The 17,489-nt window shown below is 32.4% G+C and overlaps 1 protein-coding gene across 1 annotated transcript; it reads right to left on the bottom strand.

Annotated features, from left to right (window-relative positions):
- Positions 1-255: 255 nt before the first annotated feature.
- On the bottom strand, positions 256-7,767 carry LOC143232182 (paired amphipathic helix protein Sin3a-like). The gene has a single exon (XM_076467292.1). It carries the CDS (start codon positions 7,614-7,616, stop codon positions 3,201-3,203), a length of 4,416 nt encoding a protein of 1,471 aa, XP_076323407.1. The 5' UTR covers positions 7,617-7,767; the 3' UTR covers positions 256-3,200.
- Between the last annotated feature and the right edge of the window lie 9,722 nt (positions 7,768-17,489).

The following is a 17,489-nucleotide window of genomic DNA, read 5'->3' as shown; positions in this document are numbered from 1 at the left end:
TATTATTAATAATAATTTATCTTCCTAATAAATTAATGTAAAATCATGATTTTTGATTACCACATCTTAGATGTGTACGAAATTGGATTTTCATATAATAAATTAACTTCAACATTTGGTTATATCATAAAATGTTATGGTGTAAAAATCCATCACAAAGCTTATATCTAACTGTACTGTAATAAATGTGGATTTATATACTGCATATCTACAATGAAGTATTTTCAATTGCTTATAATGAAAAAAACAAAATGAAAGACCATAAGATGTTTATTTAAAAAAAGCACAATGCACATGTACAACTGTTTATATGCAGTTCCATTAAAACATCTGATCACTTACACAGAAAGAAAATTAAAAACACTCCTGGTAGTGGAAATACAACTACTATGTACAATAGTAACAGCTTTGATTACATATTAAAACAAATCAGTTGACAAGTTAAAAAAAAACACAACTAAACTTATGTTTGAAAGATACCCCAGTACCACAAATATATACAGTTGTTTGTAAAAGACTGTGAAAATTTCAAACTCATTAATAATAGGATTAGCATCCAGCATCTACACATACACAAGATTTCTGATGACTGTGTGAAAAAAAACAAATATAACCATACTTTATTTCTAATGACCCAATCAATGAACTGAAGATGTGATGGATAAGTACACTGCAAAAGACATTGTAAAAGAAGAATACCTTTCATGACTAATTCTTAAATGAACTGATTCACAGTCTTAATTCTTTCTGTGAATCTACTACTGTATACAACAGTAATGGGCAGCCATGTGATTCATTTTAAAAAGTATGAAAAACTTTACTGAAAAGATTTTTAAGTTATTTGCTAAAATTGTATCAATGATTTATACAAAAATGGTAATGAAGAAATGGATGATCTATGCAAATTTAACAACAGTGGACTACTGCATATTTTGTACCACAAAGTACAGATACATTTCTAAACATATTCATATGTTCAAGGTAAGTTATACTTTTTTTTTTTTTCTTATTGTAACTTCAACTGTATTATAAAAAAAAGCAAAAATACTTTTCAAAACTACAGCAGATTTAAATAATACATTTCTAACTATATTTGATATTCATTAACTACAATGATCAGTGACACACAAATGAATAGAAGAAACAAACATCAATGGGGTAGGGATATACCTAATTCTAAATGGTCCTTACTTAAGTAATTTTATACACAAATTTACTTGGTTTCTTGTTAGGACTGTACAATAACTTCAGTTTATTTCAAGTGGCATATGAATGTGACATAATATAATGAGAAAACTAGTCAGTACAGAATAAATAGCAGTTGAACCAATGAAAATTTCATATGTGAATATATATAAAACAAAATTACTATTAAATACAAAAAATACAATTTTATTAGTTTCATTTATACAGTGTTTAAGGCAGAACTGATAAAAATCACATAACTGCTTGCAGTCTCTTATCAGTTTACATCATGCAACTAACTTCTATGTTTGTTACTCAAAATTCACCCATAAGTCGAGCCAATGTTTACTAACTTAATAACAATAACTTTAACTGCAACTGGCTAGTATTTCTTTTGAAAAGTAAGCTTTTAACTTAAACTGACATGACAAAGTACTGATAGTGTAAACAAAAAGTCTTGGGTCTGTAACCATGCAATATTTACCATTAAAAACATTCATTCACAAAAATTGAATCTTAAGTACATAAGTTATTATAAAGGTTACATTCAGTTTTTTAAGTTATTGAAAAACATTGTACCATATACATGGACTGGTTTAACAAAAAGACATATTTTCTATAGATTATCATAACCTATCAACCTCAAAACTTGATTACCAAGTTGGAAATTACTGAAAGTCTAAATTTACTTAACTTGCATTACAATGTGCAACTTTTCATGAAAGTTATATTTGTTACAAGCCCACTTGAGAAATGTTTGAAAAAAAAAAAACTTTGAAAATTGGATTATTACTTCGATAAAACCATTACTGTTATTGATATTACAAAACGTGTGTTCAAGAGTGGATAATATTAATACACGTGGTTGTTCGTACACGAAACAGAGAAGAAAGTACGATATTTTTAGCTTTAGAATTTTCCAAAATGTTGCAAGACTAACTACTGATGTTAAAAAACATCAAAATATTGTAGGTTTTGGTTACTGATTAGACATTCCAGTTTATCAGTGCAGAAAAGAAACTAAAATTTTGAATACTTAAATTATTTACATGCATATTGTGCACATTATTAAATGAAATGTTTAATAGATATTTCTTTGAAAAACAAAAACCTTTAATTTAAAATGAACTATATATTAAAATTTATATTAGTTAATTAGAAGAATTCATGCAAAAAATATGTGATGATGATAATACATTACTTCTGATAATCATTGTCCAACTCAAACTGTTCACTCAGCATGCTTCAAACAGTTATTTATATTATTTCCTATGCAGGCCATGCTTGAACATACAACTGTTTCATAAAAGACTGAATGGAATTTTCAAAATGACTAAAAAGATAACAAATAAAGAAATTATCTTGAAATGTTTAGAGTAAAACTATGAATAAACAATTATAGTCTTGATATACACTTAGTGATAAAACACTTTCACTAAATGTTTTCTCTTTAAATAAGGCTATACTTAAAATATCAGTACATTACAAAGCATTTAAAAGAAACACAGCAGGTGATGACAAAATACCAATTTACATATATTTATGAGTTTTTAAGGATTCTGAATATTTATAATTTTACTTGGATTTTTGATCCCAATCTTTATGAAAAATGGTTTTATTGAATTATAAAGTTTATTTTTGTACATATTGTTCAAATAGCAACATAGAAATACTGCATGAAATGTTAACAATTATCTAAACTAAAATGCAAGGATGATTTTAGGTATTCTTTTCCTTTGTGAATCAGACTCGAAGGCATGCACGATACATGAATATCTGGTGCACATCATTGTTCATGTACTGTCAAAACTGCCTTCCTTCTCGTAACTCTGAAATTTGTTTACAAAGCAGTATTGGTCTGCAATTATGTGAAAGTAAACTAGAGCACACACATTGTCCTTCGTTGATATACAATATTTCTGACACGTACCATCCTGACAACCATGATAGTTCCAACCTCAGATGTGTCACAAATAAATGATAAATGCTAAATCTAATGACACATAATGACACATTTACATTTCCTTTTCACTCTTCTGTAGCCTGTAATGGTTGTATGGTGCATATGGAGGTTTTGTGGGGTCATTTTTTTCTTCACATACTGTCCGACACCTAATTAGGTCTTCTCTCTCTCCTAGCAACCACTTCTGACAAGCTGTCTTCATGTCATTTGTAACACACAATTCTAACCACTTTCCGTGCCACTGATGAAATTTTTTATTGAGTCTTCTTGAAACTTGTTGATGAGTAAACCTTGCCTTTTTAAGGGCCATCCGTTTATACAGGTAGCTTTCATTGGGAACCACAATAACTGTTTTATAAGAATCAACATCAAACAAACACTCATTATTCTTACCGATATCTGTACTTTCTTCATTTTTTTTTGCACATGAATTGTCAAGGTCTAGACTTTTAGAAATATTTTCCTTTGTTATTAGACTATTTTCCTCATTGGTGTAGGCTTCTTCCTTTTTCAAACAAGTTTCCTTGTATTTTTCACTTTCTTGTTTCCGCACATTCTGTTCAAAATTCTGTCTCTGTTTTGCTTTCTGTTGTTGACGAGTTCTGATGTTACGATGTAAAAAAACAGGTTTCTTAGACAGCTGTTCCTTCAACTCATCAGATATGGTATCTTCTTCTGCAGTATACTTCTCTGAATTTTCAGACCATCTTTCATCTCCTCTGTCTTCAGAACCATCTGTATCTAACAATTCAAAGGACAGTTTTCCCTCATTTTTATATAAAACTATTTTAAAGCAATTTTCTTCACTAAATAGCTGTTCTGCTTTCTTCCTGTAAGCATTTTCAGCTGCAATATGTTGCATAGACATAGAATAGAAAGTACCACCCGTAGCTTCGTTCTTTGATTCTTGCAAGTACAAATCCATACACTGTGTACAAATTTCATCAGAAACAACATGTTGTAACTGACGTACTGCATTTTGTACAACCCTATCCATTGTGAAAGCAAGGTAAGCATCTATTCCAAACATTTCTCGTAAAGTATCTTCATACTGATTGCTTTCCATGTTACCATCTAATAGGTTTTTCACCATTTCTAAAAAAGCTGGCTTATAATCTTCAACTTCTACATCTGGTTTTGGCCGAAGCCTTAATGAAAGTGCTGTTGATTCTTTTCTTTCCTTCTTTTCCCTTTGTTCCTCCTCGGCTAACTGTGAAGCTTTATTATAAATCTTTGCTAAACGTTCACTAAGAATATTATGCAGTCTAAGGAAGAGATACCAATTATTGTTAGCAAAAAGAACAGCATACGACCCATCTGAATCAGAGCTATCAATATCTACCTGATAATCATCTTTTGGAGACTGTTTAGCTTCCCACCTAGAAGTATTCCTATCATTGTCTGAAGGAGAAATATCTTTTGCCAATTCTTTTATAAAGTGAGATACATTCCCTTCTTTATGAGATTCCAAAATGTTTTCTTTGTTTTCTTTCATATTACTTGTTCCTTTTTGCTGGGTATAACTACTTCTTTTTTCTAGACCTCCCACACTGTTTTTACTACCATCATCTGATGTATGTTTTCCTGAAGATTCCTGATCACAAGGCTTACTCTCCTCAGTTTGCGAATCATCTTCTCGTTCATTTTCGTCATCACTTAGCTCTCCTCGAGGCACTGAAAAGAAATCTGGAATAAAATGTCTCATGAATAACTTTATTTTCTGCTTGTCTTCTTTATGTATACCTGTTTGTCGCTTCACATGATGTATGATCAAATTAGCTGCATCTTCAAGAACAGATTTATCACTGTACATTACTGACAAATGTGGTCCAGAAGTAACTTCTTCTGTTCCCTCTTCAACCTGTTCATGTCTCTCCTCAAAAATAGTTTCTATCTCATTAAGCAAATTTTTTGATCTTAAACATTTCACATCATTTTGCTTAAAAGTGAGACCTTGATGATCTAAAGACTTAAGGTAATACTTTTCATTTTGATCTCGCCACATTTTATTAAAACTTTTTTGAGCTAGTCGCCATTCTTCTTCTTTTGTTTTTAACCTTTTCACAACAAGAGGTACTGCTACCACAGGATTCTTCTTCAAACCCTCTATAATATCTGCTGCCTTGTCTCCATACACCTTTTTAATGGCCCTTTGATGAATAACAGAAGATGATCCTCCAAGTGTATCATCTAACCTTAAGCGGGCTCTCTCTTCAGGTGTCATTCTAATAATTTTTTTCTGGAGAGCTTCTAGTACATGTACTGTAGATAAATTTGTTTCCAAAACAACATCTAATTCAAATCTTTCATCCTCACATCTATATATATACTCTTCATACTGGGTTTTCCTAGAGCTCACAAATGTCGAGTCTTCTGACCAAGAAGGAAATGACACCCAAGTGTCATTTAAAACTTCCTTACAAAGAGTTGTACGACCACTACATTTAGGATGCACATAATTTTTTGGTAGTGCTCTGTAACTGGCTCCATACCTTTTGCAAGAAGAATAATCAATTTCCATCGCGAGATCACCACTAATTCGCTCCCTCTCATGATTAACAACTTTGGGTGGAACAGGTTCCAGAACTATTCCTGAAGATGTGTCTTTATGATCTAAAAAATTTCTAAACCATTTAAATAATTCCTGATACTTTGACAAAAAAGGTGTCACCAACTGTACTAGCTCTGTTCTTGATACAATTTCCTGGTTATATAAAAGAAGACATCTCAGAAAGTTCTCATAAGCTTCCTGACTTCGTAGAGCTTTACGAACATTATCAAAAAAAGCAAATTCATTTAATGTTCCACATTTACCTGCTTCTGCAAGGGTAACATCTTTCAAACTTGTCATTCGAGGTTTTTTAGCTGGTTGATGTGGTACAGATGGGAGAGGCCGTTTAACAACTTGAGGTGCCTTTATTTGGTTATTGGTATTACCTACACTTGTAGGAGGTTTGGCAAAAGTTGTTTTTTTTACTGCTGGTGTGTGATCATTATTCACTGGTTTTGGGGGAGGAAGGATAGCAGCTGCTCCATTAGCATCAGGTAAAAAATGACCAAACTCCTGAAGCAAATCTTCTTGGTTTTGAAATAATTTAGCTACTTGTGAGTAAACCTGAGCTTCTGTCAATGGCTTTGTAGTAGTATGTACTCCCTCTTTGAGGTTCCTTTGTTCTTTCTGATAAGTGTGCAAGATCTCTAAAAACTGCTTGTAGATATCAGGCTGTCCTTGAAATCGATTCTTAATCTTATTGACGTAATTTATAGCATGATTAAACTCAACTGGTTGGTTTGCTTTTGGGGTAGTTGATGTACTTAAGGATTCATCTGGTGAATGAGGAGGACTTGCCATAGAACTTTCTGCTGACTGTTGATTAGACTGTTGATTTGGAATTGAAGAATGAACACTTACACTTGACACTGACTGTTGGCAGTTTTTGTCTGGAGTAGTGTATGACACATTAATGCCTGTTACTAACGTTCCAGAATTAGTAACACTCTGTGTATTAGTTACAGGTGTAAATGATGAAACTGATGTTGATGTTGTGTTGGGTGGGGGCTGAGGTGTCACAGTACATGTTCCTGCCCCTGGCATGCTAACATTCACCTGCTCATTTGCTTGAACCTCAATCTTGTAACCTGGAGGTAAAAATGTATTAAACCCAATTATCAACTCAGGATGCCCTCTAAACAGGTTAGAAACTCGCTGAATTACGCCAGGTGTGTCAATACTCTGCGACTTAAATTCCTTCATTATATCCAAAAAATCATTGTATACCTGTGGTTGGCTACCAAACTTAAACTTAACCTGATCAAGATAAGAAAGTGCATCTTCTACCTTTAACCGTTGGAATTGCTGTTGTTGAGCTGGTGGGTTATGAATGTGAGATTGAACAGGTGACTGGTTCTGTAAATGTACTGGAAGTTGCTGGTGGTGGGCTTGTAAAGAATGAGCTGCTGGGCTTGCAGCAGAATTTTGGGGTTGGTGGTGACCAGCTAGAGGCATTCCAGTAGACCCAATTCGTGACTGTAAAGAGTGAACAACATTGGACACACCGCTAGTTAATTCTAGCTTCTCAATTGTAGGTAGGGTTATGCCTACTTGATCCTGAGCAAGAGCAAATGGTTGCCTATGGGGAGATGGTTTTAAAGTTGGAGGATTAATAAGAGTTCTTACCGGAACAGCTGCTGTTTGTTGATTAAAAACAGACGAATTGTTTCTTAGATTTCCAACAGCTGTTGAAAGAGAGTTGACAGAGCCAATGTTGACAACATTGGCAACCGAGGATGTTTCGCATGAAGTTACAATATTTCTATACTGAGTAGTTGAAGTAGACTCACCGAGAATGTGCACAGATGGCTGAGTAGAACTCAACGAGTTCAGTATACTTACTAGAGATGCTGATGTTGGTGTTTCATCTGTAGACACAGAACCTTGAAGCGATGGATTGTCTTGAGCACCTTTCATGATTTCTACATCATAATGGACAGTCAAAACAACAACAAAAAATTTAGGCCTACATAAGAAGCACGATAACTAATAAAACACTCTCCCGCAGTGACGACGCGAAGTGGTTTCCGTGTGACAGTAGTTACCTCTCAACCAATCAGGTGTCTTCTTTCAATGTCTTTTTTTGATTAGCAAAGTAGTAAAAGCAAATATTGTAAAAAGGCGGCGCTTTAAAATTCTTAAAACATTTGTAGTTTAAAAAAATTGATGCACAACATCATATCATATAATGTAGTAATACTTCTAAAGAATAATTTATATATTAATCTCCGTTTTTAAAATTATTAGTATATTTCAAATTTTTGAAATTATAAAAAGATTGATACCATAAAAATATTTCGTTTCACCTTTTATCAAAACCTAAGCAGCAGGCTGGGGTGGTTTAGGTTATTTTGAGAGGTTGAGCTGAGTCGTAAGAAAAAGAATGGCGCCATCATAGAGATGTAACCTAGTTGACTGTATACGTTGTTTACAATGTTTTATAGAGCAAAATAAGCCTTTCATTATTGACAAAGTAATGTTATGTGGTTTTTCATAACGTTTTTTAATAATTGCAAAAGTAATTTCAGTGAAATGTTGACAGTGTAACGTGAAAAGGACAAAGAAAGTGAATGATCAACGCACCACGAATATCAGTACGATAATTTATGAACTCGTTCTCAGGACGAGTCAGGTTTTTTTTGGGAGGGGGGTCCGATGCCCCGAAGCATGAATGATGAAGCGCCAAGTTTAAACATTCAATATATTTTCTAGGTTTAAGTTAGAAAAGAACTGGTTATCAATACAATTTATATATGTATTGTTGATGATGATTATTATTTGAAGATTCAGTTTGATAAATTTGAAAGCCATGCGTCAAAGAATTGCAAATGAGAAAAACCTAGCAAAAGTAGCTAGGAATGAACTGGAGAGATAATAGCATTCGATTCAGTCATACAATGATCCTGTGTTAACATAGTCAAATAACTTATTATAAGATTGCTTATCTTTTATTTTAATAATGGTGAATTAAATTAGTGTATTAAACTCAAAACAGCTACTGTGCACTGAAATATAATGTGTTACATATGGATTTATTAAATTATTGTGTTCAAAGCTTTTTAGTTACATTTGCTTATCCTTGATTTTAAAGTCTCAGGTTGAGCATGTATAGGATGAAGCATAACTTCGGTGTTAGTAATAATATCACTGTGTTGAGTAGTGTCAAGTGGTTCTTATTTTTAAATCATCATCATTTATATTTAAACTAAATGCAGAAAAAGAAGATTGTAATGTAGGAAAATCTTGTATCTCTTAAGCTAGCTAAATTTTGTGATATATTAATGAGTTTACTGCCAAAAATATTAACCATGAGAGCACCCCATTTATGAAACAATATATTCTGATCTTTATAAACAGAAACCTAAGAAAAGTATATTTAATTAGCTATACTGATGGTTAGGTTGTTTTTTTATTAGCTTTTCTATAATTATGTAAGTTATTGTGACTAGAAATTATTATTTATATATAAAATGTGAATACATCCTGTTTTAAGTTGAGGACATTAAAGATAACAGTAAGGAGTTTGAAGCTGTTTGGATTTTTGCAAGTGGATATAGTTGAAGTAGAGTTTTAGCTGAAGTTTGTTATAAACCACATGAAACTAATGAAGTTAAGAAACAAATCCAGTGAGATTAAGATTTTAGCTATTAATGAAATCATTATTGTGGAAGATTTTTGTTTCTTGCATGTAGATTGGACAACCTTGAAATCAAACTAGGAGGGAAACAAGGTTTTAGAAACCATTTAGAATGGTTTACTTCACTAGTTGGTCAGGGAATGTACCACAAACTATATTATTTTTAAATGTGTTGTTCTAATATATCAGTGGTTTAAATGTGTAGAAATTAGGGAACATTTGGATGCAAGTAATATTAGGAATGCACCACTTAAGATTTTTTGGTTGATGATACAAATGTTTAGTATTAGTGCAGGTAAGGTACTTGAAACTACTGAGACAAACTTCAGTTTAATTACCACTTATTTTTTCTGATTGCATTGAGAGCATGAATTTCCCAAATACTTGATGAATGTAGTTCAGAATATGAATAAAAAGAAAAAGCAATAAAGTTTGAAAAACTACTTTTTAGTGTTTCAAGAAGCACATAGCAAAATAAACACACACACAAACAAAGAGAATTATAACTGTAATGTTTGTTAATTTTTAGTAAAACTTTATAAGAATGAACAATTATTAACTTCACCACAAAAAGTTAGCATAAAAGCTGTTCAGTTTATTTTACAAAACTCAGTCGAACAACTTTGCCACTTCAGTAAACAATAGATGGCTTTTGGCTTCAAAGCAATGCAATACACTCACAAACAGTGGAGATTAAAATGGAAAGAAATATGAAAAGAAACTGTGGTACATATTGAAGTAGTAGTAGTATTAATAAAAACTAATAATGATGTGTTTATGTAATGTATCTAGTCAAGAAATAATAATAAACTTCAAAATTATACTTAAAGATTCTTAACTTTGTTTAGTGTAGCTATATGTGAATGGAAAGTTCATTTTCACAAAAAGACACATTTTTGCTTTATCTCATTTTAGCTTGCTCCATGTTTCACCCCCAAGATCTGAGGCAGTGTTGAGCAACCATGTTTATTGTTTCTTTAACTTTGTTCCCGTATTGTTGTTTTTTCCTTAGTCATTTTTAGATAATCATTGTATATATACTTGGGTGATGTACTTGAGGTGTTGTGTTAAATTCTTTGCAAGTGTTATCTACATGTAATATTCTTCCAGCACATAGTTGGCCATCTTGTTGTTTTCAGACACTTTGAAAAAAATTCCAAACTATGTTATTTTGAGACATTTATAACAGATAGTGATTGCATGTTACATATTTTAGTAAATAAGTTCTTTTCTAAACTTTTTATGCATCACACAGTATTTGACAAGCAGAAATATTGATAAAATGTGGAAACGTAAAAGAAAAAAAATTAAAGATAGACATGTTTCTTTATCATTTCACCACATAGTTAGATTTTAGAATTGTTCCCTGAAAGTGATTTCTCCATAAAAAAAAAGTAAAAGTTTTAATTTTACCTCATATATTACTTTTCCAACTTGAAATGATCATAAAGTCCCATATTTGGCATTAAAATTTCTTGAAGATAATACGAAATAACTGAGATTTGTACTTTCAATAAAAAATATGTATAATTTGTTGAAAGAGGTTCTTCAATATATGACAGGAAAATTGTGACCATTTCAAGATCAGGAGAGATTTGCCAGTTATTGCAGTAAAGAAAAAAATTTTTGTGGCTACCATGGAGGAAAGTAAATTTCTGCATTTAACATTAATAAAGGTTGGTTGAACGTAGAAGATGAAATCAAGGTACACAGAAAAATTATTGGAATTTAACAAGTTTAAATTGACTGCTTTAATGGGAGACATTTAACAGTATTTCTGAAACTGGGAATTACCGACCCATGGGGAAAAGAGTTCTACAAGCAAATGCCAAGGGACCATAACATTTATGTAATACTCTTAGGTTACACACTACCTTTGATTTCATAGGTTGTGAGAGGGATCTTGATCAGGATGCAGACTGGCCTAAGGGGGCTTAGTGTTCAAGAGGTTTTGGAATTTTGGACTTCAGAGGATTTTAGTAAATCAAAGGAATTGGTCAAACAGAACATTAAAAAATCAAAAATTGTATATAAAAAAGTTTGTCTAAAAATTTAAAAGTTAATACATTTAGGGTAAGCAAAGCGCTAGGGTAGAAATAGGGCTTTTGAGGCCTGATAAAAGAATGCAAATTTCTGATGGCCATATTCCTAAATGATACTCTAGTGGTCTTCAGGTTTTGCCAATGAAGATGTAAGTAATGCCAATGTTAAAAAAATTGGGAAGGATAAGTCTCTTGGCTCAGATAATAGTTTCCCGAAGGTTTTGTAGTACATTAAAAATTCTGCTCAACCTGTTGTCTTTTCACTTCCAACAGATTCATGGGCAAGTGAAGCTTTGTTCCCAGGTCATAAGAAAGTTTTTTGTCTGAAAGGTAGTAGGTAGGATTGATCCAATTATTTCTGTATTTTATTCCTGTTTATTCTTGTTACTGAAGAAGATAGAAGATTGGCATCTAATCATCAAACTATTTTGAATCAATCAAATTTTAGATCCTCCTCTCTTCATAATGAGATCTTTTCTCACCCTATGATGGCACTTTGCACCAGGGCTCTGGGTGATGAAGTTCACTGTTATTAATGCTTATCTCTGTAGTTCCGTAGCAGAATCTTTCTGGATGTTTTTCAGGTTTGTGCACAAGGGTTGGGTGCTACACTTTCAGACTCTTCTTTTGGTCTTGCATCAGCACATTGTCTTCAGCAGAGTTGTTTGAACTTTTTCTTGTTACCTGCATTCCTTTGGCCTGTGCACACATCATTATAAGGATGACTGGCTCTCTTCTGTCAATTAGAAAACAACACTCTCAGATCCTCTTTTTCAGTAGCCACAAAAGTGAGCTTCCTTATCAGATTAAAGAAATTTATTTTGTCACTGATGTAATATCTCATCCCTATGGCATCAAGCCATGGAAAAAGCCATCAGGCTTTTGGTTCTATCTCCTTCTCCTACTCAGAGGATGGTTCTCTCTCTGTTTTGGGGACATGGGAATTCCTCAAAGCTGTCATTCCTTTGGACAATGCAGATGTTAGGTCCCTTCAATGGTCACTTCACGAGAAGTTGATCATGCATTTCAATCCTTTGGATCATTTTGTGTCTTTTTATTCAGAAGCAGTATCATCAATTGCAAATGATGGTTGAATCAGTGCAATGCTACTATTAGAGTACTCATTCCACCACTTTATTCCAAAATCCACCTGTTGATAGATTCTTCTAATGGAATGGATCAAAGGTGCTACTGTCCAACTGTATTGTTTGTTTTTAAAGTTTTATGAACCATTAGTCTTTTAATTATGTTTGAGTCTTTTATCTGAATTTTAGAGATTGTTTAGTTTTTAACTTTATTCACTTTTTAATTTTGTAGAAATTTACTTCTAAGATGTTTACTATTTGTTTAACACAGCCAAACAATCAACCATCCAATTTTTTATATGTTTATTTTGTGAAGATGTTTTTTCTTTTCTATTTGTCTGTGGTCACCTCCACACGTATTTCCTCATTTATCCAGACTGGCCTTTTCTTCCTAAGATCATGCAGTGATAACTGACAAAGAGTGCTAGCTCAAAATATCATCTTTCTTTAAATAAAAATATATAAAATCTTCAACCTATTATTTAATTTTGATATTTTTATTGCTTATGTGGTTTTAATTATATTTGTGTGTTTAAAAAAGTGTTGAATTTGGTGTAGGCTGGAATATTGTTTCAAGGCTATTGATTCTTTGGTTCAAGTGGAGTGCATGAGACTTTTGCCCCATTCCATTTCCAAGCCACTGGGGTGGTAGACCTTGTAGAGTTCCTCTGTGACTGTAAACAGTACTGTTGTGAAGTAGGGTGGGTGGTGGTTCTGTCTGTATAGTGTGTGTTACCCCTGAATCAGTATGCATTCCTGTACTGTGAATCTATCCAACCAGTTGAGACATTCATATGATGTGGGCTGATCATGATCTAGTTCTGTCCATCCCCTGTGGCTTTTGTTTTTTACCTCTCTATCTGTTCTCTTCCAAGTGAAGAGAATACTCTGACATTAGGTGTCACACTCTATGGGTTTTTCCTTTTAGGCACTTTCTGAAGAGTTCTCCTCTTGATTTAATGTTTGCACCATCCCCTCGACAGTTTCATTGTGGAATTTTCATATTCTGTGTGTATAGGTAAGTTATTGTCTTGGACATTATCACTTTCCTTACCTGATGAATATATTTTGCATTTTCTTCATACCTCATCTGTGAATTAAATTATTAATGCAAGTACTTAAGACAAATTAATGTGCAAGGAAACTGTTTTGCCCTCCAATTTATGGAGGACCATTATCACATTAAGATGTCATCATGAATTAGCACATTTCACATTAAACATATTATTTACATGGGAGTTAGCTCAAAGCTAGTAACATGCAAATCTCATAACTAGTTGTATGGTATGTGTAGGATGAGTATTTATCAGAAATACATTTTCAGGTAAATAAAATGTTAACTTTTCTAAGTCATTTAACAAAGTTTAAAAGTCTGTTGGATAGTCAATAGGGTATAACTATGTGAAAATTGTGTAAGATGGTGTGTGGATTTTATACATTTTAAGCTGCTGCACTCATCTCGTCTGAAAGCAAATAAAAAAAAACATTAAATCCCCTGAAGTAACAAGTTGAACATCTATTGTGCAAAGAAATTGTAATATTCATAAAAATACTCTCAGAGTAGCATAGTATAATACTATATTGTTTTTACATACATGCAAACTATCCCATGTTGAAGAGACAGTATGATCTAGGCTGTAGAACAAGGTGTATACATCCTTTTCCTGTTGTAGGCCAGGACACCATAGGCAACTAAATTCTGATAAAAACTGGGTAATGGCCAATTTTAAAGCTGAGATTTGGGGAATTCCATTTACTATTTGTCTTGCAGGTCTGAGCAAAAGTATTCTTTAAAAAATCCTTATTATTTTTAGTGTAACAGCTGAATATTGGTTTTGGTTTGTGCAAAGATTTGTACAGACACAGAATAAACATTTGCTAGATGTATACCAAATTTCATAAAAATCAAAGTTTAGGAAGTAGTTTTTAAATTTTTTGAAATTCCTTACAATTTGGTGTGTAGAAGATGACAAAGAATATCAGAGGAATTTTGGCATTACATATTACAATACATTACATATCTCAGTATGGGCTGCATGGATTTTTTGAAATTTAGAATATGATGTAAGCAAACTGAGAAGTAATATAGGTGAAAATTCAGAATAATTTAAGATGAAGTACCAAGATAAAGATAGCTGAAAATTGCATTTTGTTGGTTCATGTAAATAATACACAGTACCAGATGTCTCTAGTTTTTTTCTTGGCTGCAAGACAAATTACTGCATGTCTTGATTCAGCAAGGGACAGAAAAAAATGTAATGTCTGTACTGTAGTTTAGCTTAGATGAAAGTCATTGTACTTTTTCAGTCTGTATGCAAGTTGGTTTCTTTACTGTAGCTATATGTAAATTACATGTCAAAGTAGTTAGTTTGATGAATTTGAATTGAACACAGAAGTGTATACTTTGACTTCCCACAGTCAAATACAGTATTTGCCCATTTATTTACTGTGTATATATATATATATACAGAACTATAAAGTAGTTTGATAGAAATGTGGAAATTGAGTTAATGTAAATGCAATTTTTAGGTATATGTTATCTGAAATTTTGTTCCTCCATCACATAATTGTTGAAATCAACATTTGTAAAAAAATTTACAAAAAATAGAATACTTGTTGTCACTTCAAAAGTTTGATATTGAATGCAATTGTGTTTTCAAAATTAATGTTTTGGGACAACATGGGACCTACTGGCCCATCTTGGTTCTTCCATCTAGTAAACTAAATCATTAATAGATAACTTAAAATCATAAAGCCACCCTTTATCATTCATTTACTTATCAAGCTTTCTTTTAAACTTAAATTTACTGCATCCACAGCATCTGAAGGCAACCCATTTTAAAGACTAACCACCCTGTTAGGAAAGTAAAACCATCTTAGTTGAAAATGACTCCAACCTTGCCAAAGTTTATATTTGTGCCCCCTAGTCCTACTGTTCTCTGTCAATTCCATTTAGAATCTTAAACACTTCAATGAGATCCCCTAACCTTTTTTAAGAGAAAACAGTTTGAGAGATTCCAACCTCTCCTTATATGACAACTCCTTTATCCAAGTCACTGTTCTAGTAACCCTTCTTTAAACTATTTTCAACAGTTCATTGTATCTCCTAAGGTAAGGAGCCAAGAATGAACACAGTATTCTATATGTGGTCTAAACAGTAACCTGTACAATGAAATTATAACCTTTTTATAGACTTCTATCCAGTATTTCTGTATATATGAGCTAAAATCATATTTGTCCTACCATTAGCAACACAACACTGCTTGGATGGATTTAGAGACTGATCAGTTATTAAAACAAGATCCCTTTCTTTCATGACACTTATTATTATTTCCATCAAAATTATAATCCAAATTATGATAAATCACATGCAATATCATGTATTTATTATAATTAAAACCCATCTGCCATTTATTTGTCCAACTCAGTAAGTGATCCAAATCCTTTTGTAAATCAGCAGCATTATCTTCATGGGTAGCAACACCCAAGATTTTAATTTAATCTGGAAATTTAAATAATTTATTGAATATTCTTTCACCTGTGTCATTGATGTAAATAAAAACCAGCAAAGGTTTTTAGACCTCATTTGTGATATTAATCCAGTTTGACTGAACTCCATTTATAACAACCCTCTGCTTTGTTCCATCCAGGCCCTTTCAGTTGTGGGGGTGTTATAATGTGATGGTCAATCCCACTATTCATTGGTAAAAGAGTAGCCCAAGAGTTGGCAGTGGGTGGTAATGACTAGCTTCCTTCCTTCTAGTCTTACACTACTAAATTAGGGACGGCTAGTGCAGATAGCCCTTGTGTAGCTTTGCACGAAATTCAAAGACAAACAAAATCTTCCATCCAGGTAGTTTTCTATCCAATGAGCCAGCCTATTCCCCTTATTCACATAAATAACCTTTTAACAAGCTTTTTACGTGGTGCCTGACAAATGCTTTCTAGATATCCAGAAACACCAAATCCACATCTGTATTCTCATCTAGATGAGCAGTAATATCTTCAAAGAATGTCAAAATATTAGTAAGGCAAGATTTTCTCTTAGTTAAATCATTATTGACTATTCAATAAAATTCTAAACTTTGTGATATAAAAATTTGCAAAACATCTTTTATTAGACTGTTCAAAACCTTTCCTGCAACTTGTGTGAGGCTCAGGGTCTGTAATTACTGGGACAGTTTTTATCACTTCCTTTGAAAATAGGAGTTACATTAATTAATTTGCAATCCTTTGGCACCTTTCCACTACTCAAAGACTGACCAGAAATAGTAATAAGTGGCTTACATAACTCTTTTAATCTCCTTCAAAAGTTTTTGGGAAATATTTGGTCCAGAAGCATTATTGTTCTTTAAACTTCTCAAAATTAATACAGTCATCTTGTTTTAATTTATCAACTGTTCAAGACAGGTAATACTGATTTAATCTTCACTTTTAAACACTAGAAAAAAACAAAATTTAATAACCTAGCCATTTCAGAACCATAAGATATGAAACTTCCTTTATCATCCCTCAAGAATTGTGGTCCCATCCTAACATTTTTTTATCCTTAATGTATGTAAAGAAATCCTTACTGTTTAACATTCTCAGCCAATGATTTCTCATAATCCTTTTTGATGTACTAATTTCTTGTTTCACAACATTCTTTATCTTCTGTAATTTTCTAAATCTTCTGTCATGCTAATCTATTTAAATTTCCTAAATTTATAATGCTTTTCTGTAATTTTACCTTTTATATTCTTTGTGAGCCCAACATTTTTGTAATTAAAATCATTTTTACAGTGTATATATTTATACACTGAATTTCTGTAGTTATTAGACAACTATTAAGAAATAAGTTCATTGTCTTTAGTTTAACCTAACTTGACTAAGAAAACTCAATTGTAATAAAGTTTTGTTTCATAAGGCAATTGACCATAGTATATATGCAAGCATGTACAACAGGCAAAGCGTGGTATATATGCACCATTTTCAATTTGGTAAAGCAGTGTCTATATACTTGCCTAACTATTCTAATTACAAAGAA

Source organism: Tachypleus tridentatus, chromosome 11 (genome assembly GCF_004210375.1).
Source record: "Tachypleus tridentatus isolate NWPU-2018 chromosome 11, ASM421037v1, whole genome shotgun sequence".
Taxonomy (NCBI): Eukaryota; Metazoa; Arthropoda; class Merostomata; order Xiphosura; family Limulidae; genus Tachypleus; species Tachypleus tridentatus.
Note: the sequence above shows the minus strand (reverse complement) of the source record. Positions and strands in the feature narration are given on the sequence as shown.

Bases quoted from the DNA above. Each gene is read 5' to 3' on its own strand.
- LOC143232182 (XM_076467292.1), bottom strand. From the start codon at position 7,616: ATGAAAGGTGCTCAAGACAATCCATCGCTTCAAGGTTCTGTGTCTACA.